Source organism: Lepeophtheirus salmonis, chromosome 5 (genome assembly GCF_016086655.4).
Source record: "Lepeophtheirus salmonis chromosome 5, UVic_Lsal_1.4, whole genome shotgun sequence".
Classification (NCBI taxonomy): domain Eukaryota; kingdom Metazoa; phylum Arthropoda; class Copepoda; order Siphonostomatoida; family Caligidae; genus Lepeophtheirus; species Lepeophtheirus salmonis.
Genome location: NC_052135.2, coordinates 58,803,163 through 58,830,574, shown reverse-complemented (window position 1 = coordinate 58,830,574; position 27,412 = coordinate 58,803,163). Strand labels below are relative to the sequence as shown.

The 27,412-nt window shown below is 31.8% G+C and overlaps 3 protein-coding genes across 4 annotated transcripts; 1 reads left to right on the top strand and 2 right to left on the bottom strand.

The window, feature by feature from the left end:
• Nucleotides 1-3,450: 3,450 nt before the first annotated feature.
• On the bottom strand, nucleotides 3,451-6,477 carry Nab2 (Nuclear polyadenosine RNA-binding 2). 2 transcript variants are annotated; one of them, XM_040711879.2, is made up of 2 exons: nucleotides 5,064-6,477; nucleotides 3,451-4,310 (listed from the first exon to the last, which is right to left on the bottom strand). In XM_040711879.2, the coding sequence occupies exons 1-2, from the start codon at nucleotides 6,363-6,365 to the stop codon at nucleotides 4,305-4,307; spliced, it is 1,308 nt and encodes a 435-aa protein (XP_040567813.1). In that variant the 5' UTR covers nucleotides 6,366-6,477; the 3' UTR covers nucleotides 3,451-4,304. The 2 variants fall into 2 exon arrangements, with proteins under 2 accessions (XP_040567813.1, XP_040567814.1); XM_040711880.2 differs by having other exon boundaries at nucleotides 5,100-6,477.
• An 803-nt stretch (nucleotides 6,478-7,280) lies between these two features.
• LOC121118326 (ribosomal RNA-processing protein 7 homolog A) lies at nucleotides 7,281-8,356 on the top strand. The gene is made up of 2 exons (XM_040712903.2): nucleotides 7,281-7,661; nucleotides 7,724-8,356. Exons 1-2 carry the CDS (start codon nucleotides 7,356-7,358, stop codon nucleotides 8,198-8,200), a joined length of 783 nt encoding a protein of 260 aa, XP_040568837.1. The 5' UTR covers nucleotides 7,281-7,355; the 3' UTR covers nucleotides 8,201-8,356.
• Nucleotides 8,357-10,394: 2,038 nt separating this feature from the next.
• Nucleotides 10,395-25,808, bottom strand: LOC121118380 (ATP-sensitive inward rectifier potassium channel 12). Its single transcript, XM_040712949.2, has 3 exons — nucleotides 24,645-25,808; nucleotides 11,203-11,655; nucleotides 10,395-11,142 (listed from the first exon to the last, which is right to left on the bottom strand). Exons 1-3 carry the CDS (start codon nucleotides 25,439-25,441, stop codon nucleotides 10,842-10,844), a joined length of 1,551 nt encoding a protein of 516 aa, XP_040568883.1. The 5' UTR covers nucleotides 25,442-25,808; the 3' UTR covers nucleotides 10,395-10,841.
• Nucleotides 25,809-27,412: the final 1,604 nt, after the last annotated feature.

Genomic DNA, 27,412 nt, shown 5'->3' with positions numbered 1-27,412 from the left:
TATAATGAAACTTCATGACAGCTAAGCCAACATTATTCAAACTATCAGTTACCATGTTGATTTTCTGTTTCTTTTTTTTTTTACATGCCCAAAATACACATGATTTTCATCTCTACTTATGATATAAAGCAAATTATATTTATTTTATTTTCTAAATTGATAAATAGATTTTTAAGTATAAAATAACCCTTATTGTATATACATAGGCCTTTTAATAAAATTAAACATGCATTATTCAATTTACATTTCTATATTCCTATTAAATTTTAATATGGAATTAAGTTATATATATATATTGAGCATTTTTAAAACACACGCATCTACCCATGATAAATTGAAGGTACTTCAAGTTTTATACTAATTAGTTATGAAACTTTGTACAAAGTCTCTTTTGTCATAACAATAATTTTCATAGATTTTATCATTATTTTTGGAGTACCCCATTAATTTTTACACTATCCAGAATTTTCTTACTTGTTTAGAAGTAAGACAAAATGTTTTACTGCTACCAATATGCAAACCAACTAAGCCGAGGCGTGATTCATGATATTGCCGTTAATGGAACTCCTGTGAGAACTTATGCTTCTAGGAAATTATGGGTCGAGTTCGACTCCGTGGGCAAGGTCCAGTGGGAGTTTGTCGTGGCAGATATTGAGTACAGTGTCGTTGGTGCCAATTTCTTGAGGCATTTTAAACTGTCCGTAAACATGGAACTAGGTTCATTGCAACAGAAAGAATTTACTTCTTCGGTGATAAAAGAAAGGTGCGACATTGCCAGTAAAATTCTAGCTCGATATCCCCCTCCTCAGTCTGAAGAAGAATTCTGTCCGGAGGCACGTCATACAGTTCAGCACTGAATTTTCACAACGGGGTTCCCTGTTTTGCACGTACTTGCCGTCTAACTCCTAAAAAATAGATTATTGTGGGAAAGAAATTTCTAAACTATTGTCGGCTGGAATTATACGCAGGTCAAAATCCAATAGGTCTTCCCCAATTCACTTGGTACCAATGTAGGATGGTTCGTGGCGCATGAATGGTGACTACCGGGAGTGGAATACCCTAACTCTTCCAGACTGTTACCCGATGATGACTATATTCATGGTTGTATAAGGAATGTCGGAGTTTTTTAAATTCTTTACTAAATTGGGTTTAAAGCGTGCTTTCTATCATGTACGAATGTCAAGCATAGACAGCAAGAAAAGTGTAATAACGACGTGCGCAGGGTTTTATGAATTCACAAGAATACCTTTTGGACTACGCAACGTCTGCAATACTTTCCAAAGATTCATGGATTCCCTGTTTGGACAATTGGACTATGTTTTTGCCTATATCGACGACATCATGATTGCATCTCATTCCAAAAGGGAACATCATGACCACATCGAATAAGTACTTTCAATTTTAAAAGATAATGACCTGGCGTACAATATGGAAAAAAACAAGTCCTGCCGACCGGAGATCGAGTTCATTTAAAGAAAAACCTAACCAAATCGAGATGCTTAATCAACCTGGTAAGGGCAAGGACCTTCACAAGTTAATTGGAATGGTCAATTACACTATGCAACAAAATGAAGGTCTCGGAACGCCCGCAGACTGACACACACATTTATTAATGTTATTTGAGCCGTAGAACACGAATATGGCCATTAAAACTTTCAATCCATGAAGGTTTGGCCTTTAAACCTTTTTAAAAAAATCAAGTTTTTAGGGTATAAATAAGATTCAGTGTCATATTTCGACATGAAAAAACAATATATATGAAAATCAAAATAAATAATAAATTGATAAAAACATGAATTATTTATTACATTATCTTGATTACATCTAATAAAAAATGTATATCGTATTGTGTAAATGTATTGATTTTTTTTCTTCAAATGATTTATATCATAGATGAACTTATAGAATAGACCTTATATTTCAATTTTAAAAAGGTCGATTTTCATTGATTTATGTTCAATTAAGTTTATAACATTTATTAAAAAATTTAGAAATAATAAGTTGGTTAGGTTGCGTGAATATATATCACAATAATATTCCGACGAAAAAATTTAATTACTTATGAGTCTATATAATTGAATAATTTATATGTTAGTGAATTAAAACAAGTTAATAGATGGTTCATATTCAAATTAATTTATTAGTACTTACTTACTCTGAATAATTATATACCAGCTTGTTTTATCTAAATGTTTGAATAAATATTATGAACATAATAAACCATAAATCAATCAAAATCGACCTTTTTTAAATGCAATTTTTTTTAAATCGAAATATAAGGTGTGACCTTAGATGAAAACTGTCAAGATCGTGGTGTTAATGGATTGAATGTAATTTGTGACATCCGTAATCCAGTCCAGTTGTACCACCGTCGTTGGTAACTAAAATTATTGGTAGACTGCACTATGAAAGTCACAGAAGGGCACAAGCCACATCAAGGAAAATAGCTTCACAACCCACGTGAACAAAAGCCGTCAGTGGTTGATGTGTCTAACAAGAACCAATTCTACCATCTCCACGTCGATTTAGTTGGCCCCTTCACTCCAGTAGATGGAATGAGATATCTACTTACTATAATTGAAAGAAGGACTAGATGGCGTCTAGAAGTAGTACATCTTTCGAATACTACTGCTCCAGTGATTGCGGATGCATTTCAAGTTGCGTGGTTGCCCCGTCCATAATCACCTCAGACTTAGCAAGACGATTTATCTCTGAATTAGGGAGGTACATGAGTAGTAATTTGGGAATAGAAAATAAATATACAAAACCATATCATCCGCAATTCAATTGTTAGGTGGAAAGAGCAAACAAGATGTTGAAGGAGAACGAGGAAAAATGGATAAAGACACTGAATAGGGTCTTATTGGATAACTGACTTGATAAATGAAATATAATTACATTGAAAATAAATAATTAATTATATCTAATTTTTAATATATGTGTTTCAACATCACAAGAATCAAATAGAATAATCCAAAATCTTCTCATGTAATATCAACGGCATATTTGTAATAGAAATATTCAAAATACTGACATAGATGCATAAAATTATTATCTCGTATTTGACGAGATACATTAATTAATAATAATACGTATCACTAATATTTACGTCATTAAGTTAAATCAAGGAATCCTTGGTTTAATTAATAATTACGTTTGTATGGTTGTTAAAATGTTGAATGTTTGGTCGTATATTTGATATTTATTGTAATAGGGGTTGAAGGGCTTGGGGTATAAGTAGGTAATTGATCGGGAGGTAAGAGCCCTACAAACACTCTAACTAGTGATTGTTTGAATTGATCGTTAAATCAAATCTAAATTATTTATCATATTAATTATAAATGTCTCCATATATTTACAACAAAATAGTATTTTTGACTATTATTTAAAATATTAAAAACTTGGGAATTTTTTGGAATCGTCCCATCACTAAATTAAAAAACTTTACTATTTAACAAAAATTGATATCGCTTTATTATATATCAGACCCTTGTATGCATTAAATGTTATAATAGTGATATACATTCTTCTTTACATAACATAGACAATAAAATAATAATTAAATTTAGTAGAATAAGATGTTTTTGTCAAATTATTTTACTTGTCTCGTCCCTAGTTGATCAAAAAACAATTGTAAAAATCAAACTATTTGATCATATTATATGCTTTGATTTAATTCATGTAACACTGTTTTTCTTTGGCGTCAAGTACTATTCAATACAGATGTGAAGTCTTTTTTTATAATTTTTAAAGCCAATTAATGAAGTTATTTCTTTGAAATGTATCCATTTTCTTTAGTAAAAATATCAACCAAGAGCCCCAGAGATGACTTCGGCTTCAATAATGATGTGAATAAAACGCTCTATTGAAGGATGGAATTCCTTGTGGCATGATTGAGCAAAGAAAAGCGAGGCAAGGATTTAAGCCCCTTTTAATTACAATCCCCATCGAACTATCAAAGGATCATCCATATTGTCAGCGATTGTGCAAATCCATTTTAGGACTTTTGAAGAGAGCAGCTCTACAGTACACTTGCTTATAGTAGAGGGGAAGCCTTAATGAAATTTGATACGCTGATTTATTAGTTACATGAAGTATGTTCATTACTCATAAATTTAATAATTAAGATTAGTATTCATTTCATGCTTAGTTTTTTTGTTGATTTTTTGCTTAGAATGATATGACCAATTAAGGAAGTCTATAAGTGACTGTTACATACTTTTGTATTTCATCACCTTAATATTATAACGTATCGTATCAGATATACATAATTTGCCTTGTATTTAAATCTTCTATCGTGTGGCTCATCCCTAGAAGATGATAAAATAATTAGTTGAAAATTTGAATTGGAGGGTCAAAGTCAATTTAGAATAAGAAGTTATATATCATATACATTAAATTGTATATTTTTTAACGGTTGATTAAAGTAAAGAAGGGTTTGAAGAGAAAATTAGATAAAGAAGAAAAGAGAACACGATAGAAATAAATAAAGAGAGGGAGACATGTATAAAGAAACAAGCTTTGAAATTTTTGAAAGAAAAGATAAGGAAACCAAATTTTTCTTGTTAGTTATAATTTAATAAATATTGAAATATTTTTAAGGCAACTTTTGCATTATTATTTTTTGACGAAATAAATGCATATCTATATACAAACTAATTAATTATTAGTATTGATGAAATCAAAAATATATAGTTTCTCAAGTAATAATAAAACTAATTTTGTGTGTGTGTGTGTTTAATAAAAACCTAGAAGCTGATCGACAATGGCTGCACAATTGACCCGTTAGAAAAAAAATGTAATCTTCTCGAATTAATAAGTAACTATAAGAAGAAAGACAGAATTATTGAAATGGTTATTGGTTTTGAGTGTAAATTAAGTAAGTGAGAACTATAGAAATAATATTAGGGTGGAAGAGAGGCGGGTGTCCATGAATATTTATTTTGAAGAGTGGCAGCTGATCCATTGCTGGATGTTATTTTATCAGGGTGCTTGAAGAAGCAGGCAGCACCCCTTACACAATTGGGCCAATATCTACATATAGTACTTGTGGTTGCTGTTACATTTGAAGGTTGAATAGGCTGTCTGGGAGGATTTACCAGTGCAATGGGATTGACACTAGGAGAAGGATCTGGGGCAGTAATACGTTTTCTTTTAGGTTTTTCAATATTGGATACCGGTAACATTGGGGCTACTTTTGCCTCGGGCTTCTTCTTTTCCATGGAATTGCTCTTTAAGTTGACAGCTTTCCTTCTTTGAGACCCAAGACCACTTCTATCCTCTAGGAAAGGCCTTTTCATGGAATCTGCATGTGAAATTTCGGGTTCATAGCCTTGATTGTCCTCGTTCTCTCTCTTCTTTTTAAAATATCTAGAATTGATCCCTTCTAACGTCACGATAAACTTTGTTTTCGTTTCTTGTGTCTTTTTTAGTTCTTCAAATGAAGTGAGGGATGAGGAGGATGAAAGAGACCTTGAAGAAGAGTGTGAAGGAGATATGGATGTCTCTTTCCTTCTTTTGTGATCAGGAGCTACAACGATTTTACGAGACTCTTTTGACATAGACTCTTGTTTCCTCTTGATGGACTCCAGAACAAGTTCTCTCATTTTCTCCAAATCTTCATCCTCCTCTTCTTTATCTGAATGTGAAGAGGACCTTCTTCGGACTTGACGCCTCTCTTCTTCTTCCTTTCTTTGTTGGCGTTTCTTTCTGAGTCGATCTCTTAGGTCCACCTCTGTATTCTCTTGTAAAGTCTTGTTGGGCGAAGAAGAAGGGAGCGGAGGACCTTCCGCAACGTTGTCTCTGAGGCGATCAAGCGCCTTTCTCCTCTTAATGGATTGATCCGCTTCAGCAACGGCCTTTAAAACAAGGTTTTTGTTGGCTTCCACGCCTCTTTTCCGTTCAGGAACCTGGATAGAAGAGGCGAGAATCGACTTCTTCAGGATTTTCTCTGGATCATACTCTCCATCAGAGTCATCGGGCAATATAGCCACGATTTTGGATTTCAGCTTCGGCTCCGAGGATCCCTTCCGCTTCGAACTCACACTCTTCCTCTCCTTCTCTTCAACCTTCTCCTCACTCACCAACTCAAACTCCTTCTTCTTCTTCCTCTTCTCTTCAGAGGAGGACACCACTTTGTCCAACTTCTCAAGAACGTTCAAGAGCCAGTCAACAAAAGTATCCGTGTTCTTGTTCAGGAAGAGCTTCAGGTCCTGCGTGAGCGTCTCTTTAGGCTTTTTGTTCACGAGCATGACCATGATGTAGTCCGGAAGTTCTTCATCCACGTAGGCACCCAGCTCCACCAATTTAGCCTTGATCGCAGAACGGATCTTCTTTGACACTTGACTACTGTTTAGATGAGACATCTTCAAACTTTATTTCATCCACATCTCAGCTCAGGATCCAACAGTCAACACTTTTTCACACCACAGTCAGGACAGGCAACAATTCCCCGTTACTAGACTTGCAGTTGCACTAACAATAAGTGACACATACATCTCGGCAATCCCTTCAACTTACTCTACCATTTTCACACACAACCTCTTACTTCTTTTCATAGCTACTACTGATTTCAATCAGAGCAACCTCTCATTTCTACAGATAAACTGCTTAGAGAGCAGTTTCGTTGACGTCATAATTGAAGGAGACGCCGTCTTCGGGGCTCAAAGTTGAAATTTTTACAACATAAAATGAATAAATTTCCAAAAAACCTTGATAAAACTCCGTCAATTGGCTTTATGAATAAAAAAAGACGCGATACATGCATGGAATACTACTTGATACAAATGATAAAAACTGATGTTTGAATTAAATCAATGTAATACGTAGGCAAAATTTATAATAATGATTAAAGTTGTAGAATTATTTTTATGATAGTTTATTTTTCTATCCAAAACACGGGAATACGATTGTATAACGATTAAATAATATATTTTCAACTCATTTTACATTGGGGGCATATTTACATAATAAAACAAGTCAACTTAGCGGTAAAAAATTTATAGGCAGTAAGGTCCTTCTATTTGTTGTTCCCATTTTCAAATCCAATAGATCACTATTTTCCTTAATATTAATGAAAAAAGGGTTTTGATTGCTATAAAAATTGGTTGTTTAGGCTGTCAAAATGGACGACATCACGGTAAAACACTATTGATTATTTAATGATTAAATATGTCATCGCAAAAGTAGAGGTTGCGAGCATACTTTCACAAAAGACTAAAATCGTACCCTCTTTGTTTATTTCCAATTAAAATGACGTCATTTTTCCAATATAAACAATCAAAACATAAATTTCATATTATTGGTAAGAAGTCAATGTAGCACCTTTAGTTCACGTGTGAGTCGTGATTGTGAGAATGGTAACGTTAACAACAAGTGGAACGAATGAAGTCCAAGACTATAAAGTATTTTCTATCAAATTTGACGAGGCCTGCAAGTCTAGTCATGACTTATTTGTAAAACGATATCGACCCAAATCTCAAAAGTCTCAATTGCCTCTAGAGAGAACACTTTTGGTGGCTAATGTTCCCCCATGGGCGGATAAACCTTCCATTAAAAGACTATTTGTATCCAATGGAGCAATTGATGCGGTACACTTTCAAAAAAACATTGAATCGAATTCGGAAATAGAAGGAGAGGATCAAATCATTGAAGGCTTCAAGGTACTTATGTAGCACTTTCATCATAACATCTATTAATAAATACATTATCTTTACTTTTTCAGTTCGGATTTGTCGTGTTCGAGCGTCCCTCAAGTCTGAGTCGCGTCATAGAGAGCATGGACAATACAAAGAAGTACATACTATCCACATCAACGCATCCTATACCTGTGGGTCTCGAAAAGTGGAAGATAATGTATAACCAATCCCTACTCTTGAAACCTGAGATGAAAGAACTTCAAATCAAAAAATGGGTGGAAAACTATGACAAAGCTCAAAATATTGCTCCGCCGGAGGATGAAGAGGGTTGGGTGACCGTGACTCGAGCTACTTCCAAAAAACCAGTAGTGAGTAAGAATGCCTCTGCTAAAATTAAAGCACGTGAACAGCGTAAACGGAAAAGAAAGGAGCTTGAGAACTTTTATAAATTCCAAGTCAAAGAGTCAAAAATAAAAAAGCTTGAAGAATTAAGGGCCAAGTTTGAAGTGGACAAAAAGAAGCAAATTACGATGAAAGGAGAAAGAAGGTTTAAGCCAACATAGTGACACTCAAAATGAATTTGCTAATGACTATTAAATTAATTAATTATCATCCTATGGACGTTGCCATTATCAAGTGTGCTGGACATAATTTCTTATATTACATTTCTTATGCTGACCTATAATACTATTAAATATATATTTAATGGCATCTCTTAATATATCGTTAATTGATTTTTATATCATAATAGTCATTCATCTATAGAGGATATGCACGTAACGTCACAGATGCATCACCTCAAATCTTCTTTCCCTCGGAGGGGTAAAAAAAATTGTTATTTTCAGAGACTTTCATTTTGCAGTTAAACATAGAAAATATATAAAATGGGGAAGAACTGTTGTGCAATTGACTTCTAACGAGGAAAAATGTTAGACTTCATATTATGAAATTTTGATTTGTATTTAAATACTTGATTGAGTAATTTAATTCAGCATATTAATTAAATGAGAGCAATATTTAATTAAAAAAATCAAATTATTTTGTTCTTTTTAACTCTGAGGTCAGAGGGGATATATCCTCCCTCGCCAATATCTACACCAATGGACGTGTGAACTCAATTATATTCAGTTATAGTAACATCCATATAAGTTACTAGCGATTAACGGATACTATCATTTCATTTTCATCAATTAATATGTCTTATCTATTGTATTAGTGATGCAAATTTAGGCATTGGGATGATCAAATGTAAAAGAGTGCCCTAAAAAAATGTGACGTTAATTCTCCCCTCTATATTCTACGTGAGAAAAGCAAGATAATATAAAACGTTTGTTGATTACACTTCAGTAACAAAAAGATTTACCCTGTATTTTTTTGTCAGCTGTGGATTTTCATACTTTTCCCTTTATCCGTGTTCTAAACGATAATTTGATAGTTTGTGAGCAATTCCCAACAATTACCTTCAATATAGTAAAGTAAAGTTTGTCTGTGGAGGTCTCATTTTTGAGTGCGGACTTAATATCTTAGAAATCCGTGACCACTTCAAGGGTTGAGTGGCAATTTGTAGCAACTCAAAAATTATAAATATTAGTGGTATTGCATTTATGTCATTCTAGAAGTCTAACATTTAATGGTAATACTTAAAACATATATTGAAACTGTTGAAATGATTTTTTCATATCAATCTTATTGTAAAAATTGGAAAGCACCATTATTTAAAATGAAAGGATGGAGTTAATTCTGTAAAGTAGATACTGAAGTTACGACAATTTGGCTCTTACCCACGACTTTATCTAAGAAGTAACTCTGTGGCAACGATTTTGTGGAGCTAAAACTCAGTGCGTCATATTAAAAATAAAAAGAAATGGGGAGTACATATTAGTGTTGGGTTTTGGTCTGGAAATCCTAGACCGGTCTGAACCCGTTATAATTTTAATTAATTCGGTCCAACTTCCTTTTTAATCGGTGTCGTAAAATCTAAAAATGGCCTTGATCCAAACATACTGTTTGCATTTCGGACTTTGTAAATTTCTGCTATGTTCTAAATTTTGGTCTAAATCAACATATCGGTCTACAAAAAATAACTTTAGTCCAAATCGAACAAAAAGTTCGGTCTCTGACTGAGTCTCTATACTATTAAATTAAAGTTTGTCTGTTTGCTGACGCCAATAACCGGGCACTCCCGCTAGATGAATAATTATTTTTTGTTTCTTTTTGGAAGAAAGGTTGCAGGATAAATCACTTTTACAATGTGTCTTATGGAGTGTTCAGTCAAGGTTAATAGAAATACAAGGACAGACCATCAAATAGTTGGGCTTGATATAATTTTTAATCTGAGGTATTGTACAGACTGCTGGTCAAGACAGGCAGATTTTGACGAAACACGCAACCCCTCATCTACTATGACGTCAATATTTAAAGTATTAGGAAGTCAAACATCGGTTGTACACCTGTTATGGACTATTATAAGTATAACCTTGTATTTACCTTGGGTTCAGTGAATTAAGTTCTTACACACAAATCAGCACGCATTTCTGCTTCTTTTCTATTATTATTATTATCTGTATGTAGTAACTTTTTAATTTTCAATTATTTAGTAAAGTACAATAATGATAATTAAAATGTAATATTCGTGCTGAATGAACCCACCTTATACTTGGGTATTATATCATATATGCCTTACGCCTGAAATAGGTGGGGGGTAATGCCCCTTATTAATAGTCGTTACTAATTTTGAATTAAGACAAATGAATTCAATTTCTTTTTTTTTTGAAAGGCATCTTTTATTAATTATCAAACTTTTAATTATAAAAATACATATTTTAAAGATACGAGGCAGCTTTTAGGAAATTTAAAAATATACGTACATATTTACTTTTATTTAATTCAGACATGAAGTATATGTGTGATAAATGCAAAAATATGCGAAACATACTTTAATGTAACGCTCATAGTTGTTCTTCTTTTGGATTTTATGCAATAGTATGGTTGTGATCCTTTAGAAGAATAGATTAGTTTAGGACTGAAAAATAATTTTGAATGCAAGTTTTTGAAAATAGCAATTGAAAAATCTTGGTTTTTTTATGTCTTTGAGTGCATTGAAATAATAATATTTCTTCTCAGTCAATATGATTATGGAAGTTATTATATAATTATGATTAGCTTTTAAACAAATGTCAATGTTCAGAATTAGCTATACATTTCCTATACATGAGCATTACTGACATTGTCGGCATTACACTCGGAGAATTTAATTGTAGATGGTGTGGACTTTGATGAATTGATTTCCTTCAGTTCTTTAGCAGAGATGCGTGGAGTATCATCTTGAATTAGTGCATTCAAATGAGCGCAATCAACAATATAAACTCCTCTTTTGCGTGAATAGCTCATCATGTTATCAAAATGATATCCCCATAGGATTTCGTTAGGGAGGTAGGAAGATAATGCTTGAACTGAGTTCCCAGTTGGTTCAACAACTCCTTCCAAACTTACGATGATTTCAAATCTTTAAAATAATAATAATAATTAAACTTGTATTAAATAAACAAATGTATTTTTATGATACCTGGAAGATAGAATGTCCTTTGGTGACATGGAGAAAAAGGGGCTCTCCTCATCAATTTTGTGGGCAATGATAATTGGCCAAATAATAAGGGTTCTATCCTCTGAATTCCAATCCGCCTGTGTACATATACTCAGCTCCTCATGCTTATAATGCATGTTCTCCCCCTCATCTGTGAACGATCGATCATACACCAATTGTGCCCTTAAATGGGCCTCTATCAAATGTGACTTCCGCATGTTACCAACTCTAAACAGGAGATACAACTCATCATTCCTCATAGTAATGACGGCATTTTTAGAGTAAAGAATAGTGTTTGATCTAAGTTTAGGACGGGCTAATTTGGCGAAAACAATCCCTGCCATACATGCACTGATCACGACGCCTATTATGGATTGTAGACACATGACAATGATGGCTATTGGACATTCTTCACTTGTGCTCCTAGATCCGTACCTATAATGATTGTATAATTAGAATTAGGATTGTATGTACACATTAAATAGTTAATGATTGTACAACCCTAATATTCAATGGTTATGCCCTCTTTTATTTGTATATAATGATAATAATTATTCATATATGCAATTAAGTAATCAAAAGATGTGAGTAATGCAAGAATGAACAGAGTTATCGGTATACGTAATAATGATTAATAACGACACAAACCGATAGTTTAGCATGTAGGCAGGTATATTAGAGCGTGTCTGCTCATTTGAGCGAGAATATTTTCAAGGAGTATCATCTTAGCAACATTCATTTGGGCGAGCTTCTTTTCAGCAAGGTTAATTTTAGTGGTATTTTCATAAAAATACATTACAAAATGAATGACGTACTAATAATAGTAGAGATGGGATTTGTGTAAGAACGCAAGGAGAAGGCGGGAGTGTGACATATGGTATAACTGAATTAAAACCATTGTTAATATCAGCTGCCTGTAATATGGTTGGGTTTTTTTTTTTTTGGGGGGGCGAGAAAATGAATTACTGCTATAAAGAGGAGAACCTTCTACATTTAGATTAACATTAGTTCAGGAAAAATATTATAATCATTTTAAATTCATATATCTTATCTTATTATGCATTTTTAAATCAATTTACAACAAAGATTCGCAAGAATGCTTACATCAGAGGGATAAGTTAATATCACAGTGACCTGTTAAATAATGAAGAAAAAAGAGCCATCGTTTTTCCTTTTCTAACCGGTAAACTCCTTTTTCTTACACAGATCATCCCGCCTTCATTTATTATACGTCATTATTGACCAGAGCGGTGTTTAAAATCAAATTTATGGCTTTTCATTAATACGTGTCTGACCATCCGGGACAGGCAAATTGTCCTGTTGGTCAGGTTAATACAGTATATACGCTGTCCGAACAAGCATGAACATGTGTTTTTTTTGTAGGACAGGTAATTCATGTACAGCCCTGGAATGGGAGAAGTCTATCATGGACAACTGAGGCACTTGTCAGATTTCGTATCAGCTCCCAAAATTTAAATGAAGAAAATAATTTATATGACTCATTAAGTGTGATTGTGTTCAAAGACTTCGATTGATGGGCCTTCGTGGAGTAGGATTAATACAAAAGGATGAAAACTGTTCGATAATTCTCATTGTAAATGTTATTGATCTAAATCATGGGCTATTTTTTCCTTTTTTTTAATCTAAAAATGACATCTTTTAATATATATTATATAAACATGTCATTGAAACTAAACTCACTGAAAATAAGCTCGTCCAAATAAATTATCGCTCAAATAAATGCTGCTAAGATGAAAATCGCTGAAAATAGCCTGGCTCAAATGAATGCACGACACAGCAGAGTTATCAATATTTTTGAAATGAAATAGTAAGAAGGTGATCATTTAATTTATGAACATAATGTCTTTACAAGTCTACAAAGTCTTTAAAACTTGTACGGTCATTTGAAATATTTTGGATAGTTTTAGTATTAGGTTGCGATAATTTATTGATTTGAAATATACCCCAAGTAAATTCTCTATGCAGAACTCAAATAGTCAACAAAACAAATGGATAACACAAGTCAACAAATTTTCGACTTCTTTTAGGCCTTTGATTGGGATGGTGTGTTCCGGATTGCGTTTACACCGAGAAAGATTAAAATTATCTTTAAGCACGAAATGTCTCTTTTATAGCCTACAAAGTGTTTTATTTAAAATATTTTTCCAAACAGTGTTATTTTTAACCTTAAAAGATCTACATAAAGTAAAAAAAAACATAAAATATAGTTTGTAACTAAATTTTTCCAGATTCAAAAAATATTTTATAATAGGTTCGGGGAAAAAGTAAATTCGTTTTTAGAACTCTTTTTTTTTTTTGACAAAATATATCTTGTTCATTATTTGTCACATCAGATCTGACGATATAGCGTTTTAAAGGTGTTTGTGTGTATACTACAAACGGTTTTCTGACAGTATTGTGTTTGGCCGGTTCAGTCGTGAATTATTGTGCGTCGAGTAAATAAGTTTTCAAAGGAAGAAATTCGCGATATTTTATATTTTCACTACCTGAAATGGAAAAACTCGTCGAAAGCGGCCAAGAAAATTTACAATGTATATAGGGCCGATACTCTTTTAGTTATTTTTTGCAGAACAGTGCTTCGAGCAATTTCGTTCTGGTGTAGTGAAGTTGAATAATGTGCTACACAATAGCAGGTCTTTCGTCGAAAATGTTTTTTAAAATCATGGGTAATATCAAAATAGATCGTAATGTTAGCAGTCTTAGCATCGCTTAGGAGCTGAACATCAATCATAAAACCGTTTTGAAACATTTGGCTGAATACAAAAAGAAACTCAAATAAGAGATGAATCGTGTTTTATCAAGGCAACACCAGGCCGCACACATATTTGATGATGTACAAGAAGCTCTGGAAGCTCGGATAGTAAGTTCTTATGTATCCACCCTAGAGTCTAGGCATAGCACCAACTGACTACCACCTGTTCTTATATATGACCAACACGCTTGAGGCAACCAATTTGGCCTCAATAAAGACCTGTGACAATTTTGTGGTCGTAGTTTTTTTTCTCAATAGGGACAAGGACTTCTACGAGATGGGCACTATGAAGTTGGACTCTCCTTGGCAACAAGTTATCGAGCAGAACGAGGGATATTTGGCTTAAATAAGATTAGTGTAACACATATTATAAAGCATTGAAATAAAGCCGAAAATACGAAATTACTTTTTCCCCAACCTAATATTTAAGTAAAGAAGAAAATATTTTGTCAGTAAAAAATAACTAAAAATTGACTCTTTTTTTAAAAAGTTTAATAAATTCTTCATTTTTGATTACAATGACAAAAATTATAGATTGTCCTAAAGTGAAGACATACATACGACTTCATAACACTTTTAAAAAAAAATATTTGAAAACTTTTTTATTCTTGCTGCTTGATTTTTGATTTTTTATCAAGTTATTAAGTTATCAAGGCTTATTGATAGCTATATATTATGTATAACATTGCTTTCCGTAGACCAAATACAGAATAACTTTTGTTGTATAAAAGTTGTTTTTATGTTTTCCAAGGTAAAAAAAAAACAGAAACACACTATCACAATCCAAAAGTAAAAATTTGTTGACAAGTGTTATTCACAGATTGTCAAAAAGCTCAAACATAAACTTTAAAAATGTCAATCGAAGGAAGCAGTTCACGTGATTCAAATCAAATAGAAAGAAGTTTATTGACAAAAAAATTTAAGATATCATTCTTTATTTGATAATTACCATGACAAACTTGTCTTTTCACATAAATATAATTAAATATCTAAAATAAACAAATTCTTGCTACCTCATACTAAAATTAGCCAAAATCTACAAAATTTTGAAATAGTGAAGCCAAAACTATTTCTCTAATCCTAAAACATCATGCCACATTCATTCTTCACATGGGCACCTTCAAACTTCTTGATTTCAAAAATAGTGATCACTCTTAGGTATACATGGCTCATCAACACAAAAGTAAGCTAGAGTGATATTTCTCAAAATTGAGTGAGGATAACATTTGCATTCCTCGACAAATTATCATCAATTTCTATCTACAAATTATTATTTTGAATCCTTAGGAAGCGTTGCAAATAACATTATAAATAGCGGCTGTATCCGCTCCCTTAAATAAAGGAATTTTTGCTTTTTACTAAAAAGTTTATTTAAAAAAAAAAAAATAATATTTGAAATTTAGTTTAATCTTTCCAATTATTTTCAAAATGTAATATTTGAATTTTTTTTCGAAAAACTTTAATTCCTTGTAAACAACTGTTGTTTTATAAATTTTTTTCCCAAAAAATTTATTATTTGAAAATCAACTTTTTTTTTGAAAATATATGGATTTCGAAATTTTTATCGAAACAACGTAATATTTGAAACTTAATTTTTGAATATTTTTGAAATTTTTGGGAAAAATTTTTTTCAAAAAATTCCCAAACCCAAGCCCCACCCCAATATATATATATATAATCCGGGAGACGCAACTGAAGGGTCATATTATGTCCAATTTAAGTCTCTTAAATCGAAGAAAGGTTTGCTAACTAATGTTGTTTATGTCCTTATATAGGTCCCATCTGGTCCAGTCCATAGAAATAAAAACATGGAGTGATCATGTGAAGAAGAAGTTGACGAATTCGTAATTGACCAAAACAATCAAATTGTATTTGTAATAAATAGGTATATTAACAGCTTCATTCTCGATCTTCTGTGTATTTTATATATGATTATATATATTATTTTTTTTGTAACTCTTGAGTTTTAATAAAAGTATGGGATGATTTCATACAAGATTTGGAGTGATTGATGTATAAATAAATAACTATATTTTCCATTGTTTTGGTCAACTAACTTTCTGGTTCAAAAATGTGCATTGCTTTTATTCAGTGTAAGCATTCTATGTATTTTATCTCTATAGTCCACTCCCACTTGTTGGTTCTTAAAGAAGGTAAAATCGATCTCTCGTCACATCATTAAAGGTTTAAAAAGGGTCTTTTTTTTAATTATTCCGTTATACAATAGAATAAATTATAATATACCTAAATATGTAAAAATCTTTATATTATATTGCATTAAAATAAAAGTAGGCATGGGTGTGTCCAGTTCAGGTTCAGCGGTTCTATTACTCCTGGTCATTTCGCCTGTTTCGTTCTTGTTTCAGCTTAATCGGCAGTGTATTTAAATTTTAAATTAATATATGTATCAAAATCCAATATAATACGTTTTTTGAGCTCATAATATGTAGAGTCAGTTTATGAAAATAAAAGAAAATAGTTCAAATGAAAATTTGTTTATTTGAAAAAGTGAGCTCTGATATGAAGTAAAGAATATATATAAGCACTTTCTTCTTTTATTTATTTTTGTTCAAGATTGTTTTTATGTTGACGGACCACATATATAAATGTTTTATTTATTCCGTTCTTTGATTGGAAGAAAATAATTTTTTTTTGTAGAAAATATAGAAAGTAATATTATTTTCTTTTTTTTCTTTATTATCTTTGGGTATTTAGTATTATATTCATTGTCCATTGACACGTCCTAATCCTAGAATGATAGCCCACAAATTCTTGAGGGGTGAAATGCAATAGTACATGGATATAATACATGCACAAAATTACTGGACTGTTTTCAAGGCCTGATATTTGAAGTTTCAAATGCATTTTGAGGCAAAACCTATGTAACAATTCTAAAGTATATTTTATTTACATGAATATACATATGTGCAATGTTATTTTCGCAAGAAAAATAAAGATGGCAATAACAAATAGTGCAAATGTGACTCAATAGAGTGTGACAATATAATATTAGACATTATACTATTTCAAATAGTAGTGAAAAATATATAATAAATTGATAGTCCCGTGTGTTAAATACAAATTATTTTTACCATAATTGGTATCGTGGCAAAAGGCATTATTGCATTGCTAGCTGTTGGATTATGTAATAGACTAATGTTTCCTTTATTGGGATTTATACTTATTTAGTTGTCTTTCCTTCCTTGTTCGATGTAGTCTACTCACTCAAATACATATTATACTAGTATTTTTATGTCTTCCTATATTATTAACGATCGAGTTTTATCGAATTTGAGTAATTGAAATTGAGTCGAGTTGAGTTCAAGTTTTTTGAGTATTGAGTAAATAAGACTTTTTAAATAAACTATTTTTATAGAATGGACATTAGGGTGCTTCAAAATATCACTTCTTTTTTGTAAATATCGAAAAGCAACAGGGGCGGTCACAGGGGGTGGGCTAGCGGGTTGTATCCCCCCTAAATTAAGGAATTTTTGGTTTTTACTAGAAAATTTAATGTATGAATTTTTTTTCGAAAAATTTAGTATTTCAAATTTAATTTAATTTTTTTTTCAAATTTTTGTGAACAGCTGTAGATTTTTTCTAAAAACATTTAATATTTGAAATTTATTTGGAAAAAAAATTATATTTGAAATATATTTTTTGAAATTTTTCTCAAAAAATGGAATTTTTTGACAACAGACGTGGCTTTTAAATATTATTTCAAAAATTTAATTTTTAAATCTTTTTTCCACAAAATTTTGTAAAATAAATTTTTATACAAAAATTTTATTATTTTTAAATTTGTTTTTACAAAATTTATTATTTTCTATTTTTAAGTTTGTTTTTACAAAATTTATTATTTTTTACTGTTTTTTTCAAAAAAAATTCAAAAACCAAACCCCTCCGAAAATATAATCCTACGGACGCCCCTAGGCAAGGATGTTATCCTAGTTGTAATGATTGAAAGTAACATTCGAATATATATCTTTTTAAAACCAAATTTTGATGATTACAACTTCTTCAGGTAAAATTGTAAGTTAAGTTATGTTTTTTAAAATATAAATTGTGTGTGTACCTAAAACTTGGAGTAACATTTCATTACGTTTTTATCATCGTTATTTTAAATTAGAATGTGTCGTTATGCAACCAAACGACAGCCAAAACAAAAATGAACAAGTTTTGTTTTTATCGCAAGTCTCTAAGTCTAAACATGACAATAAACAAAGAAGGTAACGCTTGAGCTATATCTTCGCACCGGTGGCATTTCAAAAACCATTAGCATCTCCATCCGGACTGCTTTCAACATATGTAAGTCAATTACAGGGCTATATAATCAAAAAGAACCAAAACTTATGTAAGATAATAAGACTTACTTCTTGCCCTTCTCCAGCCCTTACATGCAGTTTCGGATGTCTTGTACCGGTAGGTACATTGACATCTGAAAATGTCTAATTCAATAGTTCATTAAGGCTGAGTGCTTCAAATTAATTTATATTTCGTCATATTAAATCATAAACAATTAGTTACAGAACAAAACAAATTTGAGCACTCTACCCTACGTACAAGTCGAGAAATAGATCGTGACCGACAAATTTCCATTCACGCACTGCCAGTAGTTGGACGTCTCCAGAACCCCCGTCTACGCCATCAGCAAGTCCAAAACGTTGGAGAGGAAGAGAGGTTCTCTCAAAATACACAAAATGGACCCGGAAGAGTTAAAGAAAAAAAAAGCCCAGCCCAATCCCCTCAAGTCCATGAGGATCCATGCAAGATATCTCGAGGTTTCAACCTAAACTGTCCAGAGAGCTGTAAAAAAAGTGGATGGAAAGATCATTGTCAGGGTGAAGAAGCAGCTTTTGACACCAGCAATGAAAGAAACACATCTCCTTCGTTACAAGGCTCTTTTGAATTTATTATTTTGATTTCTTTTGAACTCATATTTGACACTTTTGGCCCGCCTACATCCCTGATGTCAGCCTCCTCGACTACACCTTTTTGGGCGCATGTCGAGGGGGAGGGCTGTTGTATCCGTTATCAAAACACTAAGGCCATCAAAGCCAATGTCATAGAGCATTGGGACACCATCAAGGTAAGGGCGGCTACATTAAGAGAGCTCAGACACACATCTATTTATAGTATTAATTTTGTTGAAATTCTATTGTTAATTAACAAATTATATCTTGTTAAAGTTTAAAATTCAAAGTGTTCAGATTTTAATGCACCACTCGGTATATCCAACTATAACGTTAATTTTGGATTCGCTCTTTTCTGCCATCATGACAGCGGGGTACGCCATGGATACAAACTTTATCTTCGAGAGTTGCTAATCTGTTTACCGGTATGTCAGTGTTATTATTGGTTGTGAAGGAGGACATGTCGAATAAAAAATACAGTAGTTAAACATATCACAAATTAGTTTTCAGTTGTCTTTTCTTGATTGCATAAAAATCAACGTGTTTCAAAGCCAGATAATGCAAGTTTTTGGGCCCCCGATCTATATTTGCTCCTATTTTTCATTCAAAAGTCTTACTTTTATGAAATATGGCAATTTATAGAATAATTTTGTGTATGAACCTTATTCTTTTCTGTCTTTAAGCCTTTTTCAAATTCAAACATTGAGCCATAATAAAAGAATTTAGATCAAACCCATTTTTAAATATTCAACTTAATGTAGAAACCCTTACTCCTCATTCTAATATTGGTATTAAAAGTAAACTATTGTTAAACTAAAAACGTTGCGTACGAGGGTTACTAGTTACGTATCTCCTGCGATGTGGAGTTAACTAGCTCCACAATGTCAGTGCTCGTAAATTAATGAAGGTAGTGCCTTATTCAGAAAATTCTGAAATATACTGATTATTTTCATTCACATGTATAGACAAGATGTTTTAAAAAATAATTGTGTAAAAATTAAAATTCTCCCGTTTATTCAATATTTCGATTTTAAATTTTTGAAATGACCCACCTGTAGGTCCCCCGTACTGTATTTGAAGCGACATTGACACACTGGTGGGTTACCATGCACACAACGTGCTAATACTCTAACTTTCCCTACCCCTTCCTAATAATACTAGTAATAAAGTGTGTATCAATTACAGGAGTGTCCACAGAATAATAAGGGGGGTTAGTTTTTTTAATTTTTTTTTGAAAAAATCAAAAAATGTTTTGGAAAACCACAACTGTTAACACAAAATTTCAAAAATTAGGCTTCAAATATTAAATTTTTTGAAAAAAATCAAATAGTAAATGTTTTGGAAAAAACATTCAAAAATCCACAACTGTTAACATAAAATTTCAAAAATTAGGGTTCAAATATTAAATTTTTTGAAAAAAAAAAATTTAAAAATTTAATTTAATTTAAAAAAAAAATCAAATATTAAATTTTCTAGTAAAAAGCAAAAATTCCTTAAGGGAGGGGTGGAGCTACAACCCCCCCCCCACTGAGGATGCACCTGAATTATATAGCTATTAACGCTCCAAATAAGCGAAATTAAAAAAATAAAGCCTAAAGTGTGTGTGTTTGGGGGGGGTTCAATAAAAGAAAAGTATTTTAATCTGAAAAGCCTTAGTTAATAAAACTATTGGTCTTCACAACCGACAATGGAGATTATTTAGCTTTGGATTATTATAACTATAATTTTTGAACTTAGTGGAACTATCGTTTTTAAAATTGAAAAAACTTTAAAAACTGTAAGTGAATAAAGTATATAACAGGAAAAAGATCTACCACTCAAGTGGGAAAAAAGTTAAAAAAATTACGTCGATAGACTATACCTGAGTCGAGTTTGCGTATAGGCTTCAGACAAAGAAAATTATTATCAATCAAATAATAATCACGTAGTTTTAGAAAATATTTATTTCCATAAAAAGTAAAAATTTCAAAGAGTTGTATCTATATAATCACAACAAAGCAAATATTAAATTAATTTAGGTTGCAATGTATACATAGATAGTTGGGCTGGTACGATCCAGGGTTGAACGTTTTTACCTTCGGTGCAGTACGCACTAGTATATATATAATCGCATTGATATTATATATATATATTAATAGATTTAAATAGTGAGGTAATATTTAAATCTGTAATTATGGTTTTATACAAGAAATAATTTAAGTATTTGTAAAAAAACAAAAAAAAAAAAACAACATTCCATTTGACGGAAACCCAGTGGATGGATAATTTAAATAAATTTCCCCCATCTTTCTATGTTAGCATCATAATACCTCGTAACTATTACAGGTACATATGTATCAAGTAAAATAACTTTTTGACAGCTGGCAGTTGTGTGACTGATAATCGTTCTTTTTATTAGCAGAAAATATAGACAAGCTCATTTTTTTGCAAAAAGTTTAGTATTCTATAACCAATATATATTTTATATTTACCTTTGTTTTTTAGAGAAGTTTAGTATATTTATGAATAATTTATTTCTACAGAAAATAAATTATTACGGAATAAAATATCGAAAAATATGAAAAACTACATTAATTCCATTAAAAAACAATTTTACCATTATACTGCATCGAACTGGGTACCGTGAAGAGGAATAAAATCAACACGATTTTCACTCCGTATCAAGGAAGATATAGACAGGATGTCAACCACCAATTCTACTCTGAGTCTAACAGTATAGCACTGTGAGGACACATAAAGGCGGTTGAGCAAAGAAATAACCCAATTTGAAGCGTTTTTCAAGAAATTAGAGTCAAAAAGGTCTTAAAATGACCTTTTTTTTTTTCTTTTGTAAAAATCAAAATTACACTTAGACTTATAAATCCCCTAAATTCATCAGGTTTACTCTCCATCATTTATGAACAAACACAATTTATACATGGACATTCCTTCTTCAAGATTTAAAGAATTGTAATGACAACGGCTTTAGAAGAAGAAACACATAGTTCACAACAACTTATCTCGCACGCTACAAGAGGCTTAGGATTCACAGCCCTACTTAAGCACATCTCAGCCGCATGATACCTAATAATTTAAGTCCTTCCTTTGTGTATAATTCAGATTATACTCGAAAAATTCGAGTTTTGATCATTCGAGCTCAAATTTAGTGTAGTTTTACTTCTAATAATTCGAGACAGTTTTCAAAAAATTGTCAACTTAAGAAAGTCGAGTTTTTTTTAAAGTTTGAGTTATAGTTGAATCCAATACTTATTGAATATATATACAGGGTGCGTGGACAAAATCTGCTCCATTTTAAAGACAACATTACTCCATCAGCTGATGTCTGATCCGTCTTTTTTGTATGCTAAAATTTTTCCCGGGTCATAGGCTTCAGTTATTGTTTAGCATTTGTAGCAATAGCATCATTTTAAGTGCCCAAGAAAAGTCATTATGTTCAATGAGAGAGATCGTAGGTGCGCTGCTATTCAGATTATGCTTAGTGATCACATGGAATTAAGCAATACTGATATCTCTGGCCTTCTGTCAATGTCAGTTAGAACGGTCAGAAGTCTCAGGAAGCAGCTGGAGGAGTCATCGGATCCGATGGACGTTGTTGATAGGAAGAAGAAGGAGGAGAAGTGCACCAGGATTGTCCGGGACGTCCCCAGGGTCATGAAGACCAAGTTTCCGGCCACTGTCATGGTCTTTGGGGTCGTATCAGGTGAGAGTGATGTCATGCCGCCCCACATCTTCGAGACAGGCCGTGGATGTGGCAGCAGGACTCGGCTCCGGTCCACAAAGCTAAGCGGACGCAAGAAAGGCTGAAAAGCAATGTTTTTGCGTTCGTACCCTTCTCCTCTTGGCCTCCCTCATCACCAGATTTGAACCCGTTGGACTACTTTGTCTGGTCTTACGTGGAGAACATGACCAACCGCTCCTCCCATAACACCAAGCAGTCTCTAATCACCTGCATCAAGGAGAAATTCAGTGAGATAGAAGCAGCGCAGATCCAAAATGCCTGTTCTCGGTTTCGTTGCCGCATTGAGTGGGGGTTGGCCGCAAACGGCGGCTACATTAAATAGATAGCTGCTCTAAATATATCTTAATCAAGATATTCGTTTTTATTTTATCAATAAATATTATAAAATAAGCTTGTAGTTGTTGTTTTTTGAAGCAGTAGATTTTGCCCACGCACCCTGTATATACATTTTTTGACAAATTCCTTATAAAATAAAATAAAGTAAAACATTTTATTAATATGCTGAGAAAAAGTTTTTAACTTGTCATTTGCAAGAATTGAAATAGAATATAATCGACTCCAAATGACACAAACATATCTCCACTGGCTTTCAGCAATTTTTTATTTTTATTTTTCGAAAATTATAGGAAAATTAAGCATTTTTATTATCATTATACTTTACTACGAATTATAGGGCATAAATTGATATTAAATGCTGTCTCAATTTAAACTATGAATAATAAATAGATATATGTAAGTAATGTGCTATTTCGTGGATGCAATTTAACTTTGAAGAATTGTTCCTAATTACGTATTGAGAGTCATATGATTAAGCTTAATTTATTAATCAAAAAGAGTTGAATTTCTTATTTGTTTTGAAGAGGCTACAGACATCTTATAATAAATGTATAAATAATGACTTTTTGGAGATACAATAAAAGATTGATATATATATTTGCATTGTTTTGTCTTATTAACACATTCATTCATATACCCAGGGCTCAACGGTCGTTAAAATTCCCACTAGGCAACTGGCTAGTCAATTTTTTTTTCTTTTACAAGTCCTGTGAAAAATATAATAGCCCAGAATACCACAACCATTGGATCATTTTATCCGTATATAACTATTCAAAGACATTCATAAAAATTCATTGAAATACCCATATAAACTACCTACCACTTGGTATATATAAAGATATATTTGATTTGCTCAGATTCGAAGGGAAGTCCCATTACAATACTGTTTTGTCCATTCTTAAAACAAGGAAACAAAGCGCTTTACGGAATATGTAAAATAAATTGATTGGTTCTGGATTTAAAATTGCTAAGCGTTCCACGCTTAGAAATGTCATTTGTGTTAAACATATTTTCAAACAACTCAAAAGGGAAATATTGCGAAATTTGCCTTTTTACTTTACTTAAAAGTAACCCTTAATATTGATTTTCAATGTCTATTAAACGTAGTGTAGTGGCGGAACGATAAGGGGCCATTGGCTCCCCATTTATGCAAAATGTTTATCCTTATTGTCATATATGATTGACTCAGAGTTAGTAATTTCATTCCCTTTTTTTTAAAGAGTGGAAGGTTTAGGTAATAGGGTTCAAAGTTATATTGGTTATACTTTGTTTATTTTTAGTATTAGGGATTGGGATTTTATATGAGTAGAAAGTCTTGAACGGTGTGATTAATGTTAGAAACACATCTGAAATAGTAGTATGTGAGGATTTTATATTTTCTGCTATAAAATTTTAACTATCAAAATTATATTAAAAAAACAAAAACATTCAGTCAAAATTCTATTTACGGCTCTGTTCCTCTCCAAAAAAAAAAAAATCTGTGAACTCTTTTGATGTTAAAAGTAGAAAAAAAGAATACAAATTTGATGAACTGATTTTCATATTTTAACAAAAATTGCTGTCTTTCCAACAAATTTGACTGAAGATTTTAATCAAGGGGTGTACCCCCACCCCTATTCACAGCCCTGGATTCAAGAGATAAATATGATAAGTACTACATTACCCAATGGTGTGCTGTGTCTCAATAGAAAACAGAAAGCAAGAGGTAAAGTCTTGAATAGCCCAAACGCATGGTATAAAGGATCCATTGGCCTGCATGGGTCCACCCGGCAAGTTTTTCCACTCTAAATCTCCATGACCAAAGGCGATAGCCCACCAAATCAGAGCAAATAGAAGCCAGGAGACAAAGAAACTCGTAGCAAAGAAGAAAAGGGTATAGCGCCAACGCATGTCCACAGCTGTTGTAAAAATATCTTTAATTAGCTTCATATTTTTCTTAGGAACACGTTTGAGTTCGATATTGCACTGTCCATTTTTAGAGACGAGCCTCCGTTTGTTACTTTTGAGTGAGGCAATGAGATTGGGTGTCACAATGGAGTCCGAACGAACCTCTCTTGCCCTTTTCTCCAATTCTTTCTCCAAGTCCTCATTGGAGGCAAGACTGAGGGGTGTCGAAACTTCATTTTTCTCTTTCTTAGGTGGAGAAATCTCACCTACATCCGCTAAATAAGTGAGAATGGGTTTGTTAGCTGAAAAATTTGAGGCATCCACTTCAACAGGTACTTGCTCAAGAGCACCTTCTAGAGTTTCTACAGTAATATAAAATGGAGTTTTCGATGCAGACTCCTCATCCATGTCATCGGACTCCTCATCATCGAAACTAGTGGGATTTCCTATACTTTTCCTCTCCGCGGATTTGTGATTTGCAGCTGTTGATTTATTTGTATTGTTGAGGTTATTACTGTTATTTCTATCTTTTAAAAAGGATAGGTGAAAACGATCGGATTTATTAGAGTTCATACTTTGTTGTCTTCTTCTTCTTCAGACTTTAGCTCACAAATTAATGAGATTTTTATTCTCACTGAACAAAAAAATAAATAAAAAATCAATGAAACTACAAACTAATCTTTTTTTTTTCGCTGTTTTTTTATTTTTATTTTATTCAGTAGTTGTATTTAACATTCCGCTCCGGATTTTCGTGTCTGCATAGTTCCATGCGCACCTCATTGAATGATGATAATGTCCTAGCTATGCTACATTACTCATGATCGAGCGCGATATTTCAAACACCCATTCACAAATTGACGTAGTTACCGCAGATATTATTTAATGCTTGTAGTATTTATTTGTTTTTACATGTTTTTCCATTCATTCTATACATGTAAATGAATTGTTGAAAAAAAAATAATAATAATAATATTTTTATTGTGTGTGTTACTTTTATTGAAAGGTTGAAAGAGGGAAGTTGTGAAGCATCGAGATAACAACCTTTCGCTTAGTTCCATCCTTTGATTTATGCCAATTTCTCTCTCTCTCTCTCTCATGTAGTAACACGTAGTTAGTAATGTATTACTGTAATAATATTACTTTTCTAGTAACTAATAATATAACAATTAGTGATGGGACAATTAAAAATTTAAAAAAATTAAATTTCAAATAAAAAAATTCAAATATAGAATTTGAAATTATTTTTTTTCTTCAAAAGTCTATAACTATTCATAAAAAATTAAATTTTTTGGAAAAAAATTTAAAAAACCCGTTACTATTCCCAAATAAAATCGATTTTTTGGACAAAAAATTTCAAAAATACATACTTATTCAGAAAAAATAAACTCTTTCGAGAAAGTTTCAAAAATCTAAAGCTGACCACAAAAAACCACATATTTTTGGGAAAAAATTTAAAATTTATTTTTTTAATTTATTTCAAAGATTCCAAAGTCCTCAGATATTCTTAAAAATATAAATTTTTCTGAAAAAAATTTCAAAAATGAAATTTCGATTATAAAATTTTTAGAAAAAAAAAATTGAAAAATTAAATTTCAAATATTACATGTTTCTAAAAAAAATTCAAATATTAAATTAAAAGTTTTGTTTTACATAGTGCCATCAGATATGTGACGTCCCCAATTGTTGAATAAATAGGGCTTTGGTATTTTAATATCCGTTGATTATTATTTTTTCTTTAAATAACTATTCATCAAAAGATTTTAGTGGAATAATTATATTATACTATAAGATGAAATATTTGATTGGCAACATATCTTGTTTTTTGATTGTAGACGATTAATTCGTTCAGTAATAAGTTATTGCCGATTTTGAAGAGATCATAAAAATGTCGTTTTTCCCTGAGTAAATACGGTTTTAATAACTTGCTTTGAATCAAATGAACTAATTAAAAATTTATGCATGATACAAAATCTGTAGTCACCAGTTTTAGGTCTCTAGCATCATTATCCCTGGAGTTGTTTAAGTTATGAAAAAATTGCCAATTTTAAATTATAAAAATGAATTGAACAATTTTTTTGCAATACATATTTTCAATGGCCAACGCACGTTCCTCACTACTACAACGCATAATAGTGACTTATTATTAGTATTTCTATAAAAACATTAGAATTTTGCCTCTAGAATGAAACCACGGCCACTCCGCTACTACTTCTACAGTCTGATGCCCACGCATTATAAAAAAAGGAAATTAAGATGCCGCACCTAAATATAACAAAATAATTTTTTAGTTGTGAAATTTGTCATTCAGAACCAAAAATAATCAATGGTTTTAAAATAAAATAATAATACAGAAAATGCAGTAGAAATTAGTTTTTGAAGGATAGGACTATATATTAATTTACAAATATTCACCTAATCATTATTCAATTTAAAAATTTCGCCGAGTTGATTGCAGCATTGTTATCTCATAAAAGGGACATCAAAAAATAACTAACTTATATGTAGTAAAGTAGTATTATTACTCTTGATTCTAAGTAATATAAA

What these genes read in the sequence shown, in the direction of transcription:
- Nab2 (XM_040711879.2), bottom strand. Translation starts at nt 6,365, where the DNA reads ATGTCTCATCTAAACAGTAGTCAAGTGTCAAAGAAGATCCGTTCTGCG.
- LOC121118326 (XM_040712903.2), top strand. Translation starts at nt 7,356, where the DNA reads ATGGTAACGTTAACAACAAGTGGAACGAATGAAGTCCAAGACTATAAA. An exon ending in AAATCATTGAAGGCTTCAAG is followed by an intron (nt 7,662 to 7,723) that starts GTACTTATGTAG and finishes TTACTTTTTCAG; the next exon opens with TTCGGATTTGTCGTGTTCGA.
- LOC121118380 (XM_040712949.2), bottom strand. Translation starts at nt 25,441, where the DNA reads ATGAACTCTAATAAATCCGATCGTTTTCACCTATCCTTTTTAAAAGAT. An exon ending in GAGACACAGCACACCATTGG is followed by an intron (nt 11,656 to 24,644) that starts GTAATGTAGTAC and finishes CAATCATTATAG; the next exon opens with GTACGGATCTAGGAGCACAA. An exon ending in AAGGACATTCTATCTTCCAG is followed by an intron (nt 11,143 to 11,202) that starts GTATCATAAAAA and finishes ATTATTTTAAAG; the next exon opens with ATTTGAAATCATCGTAAGTT.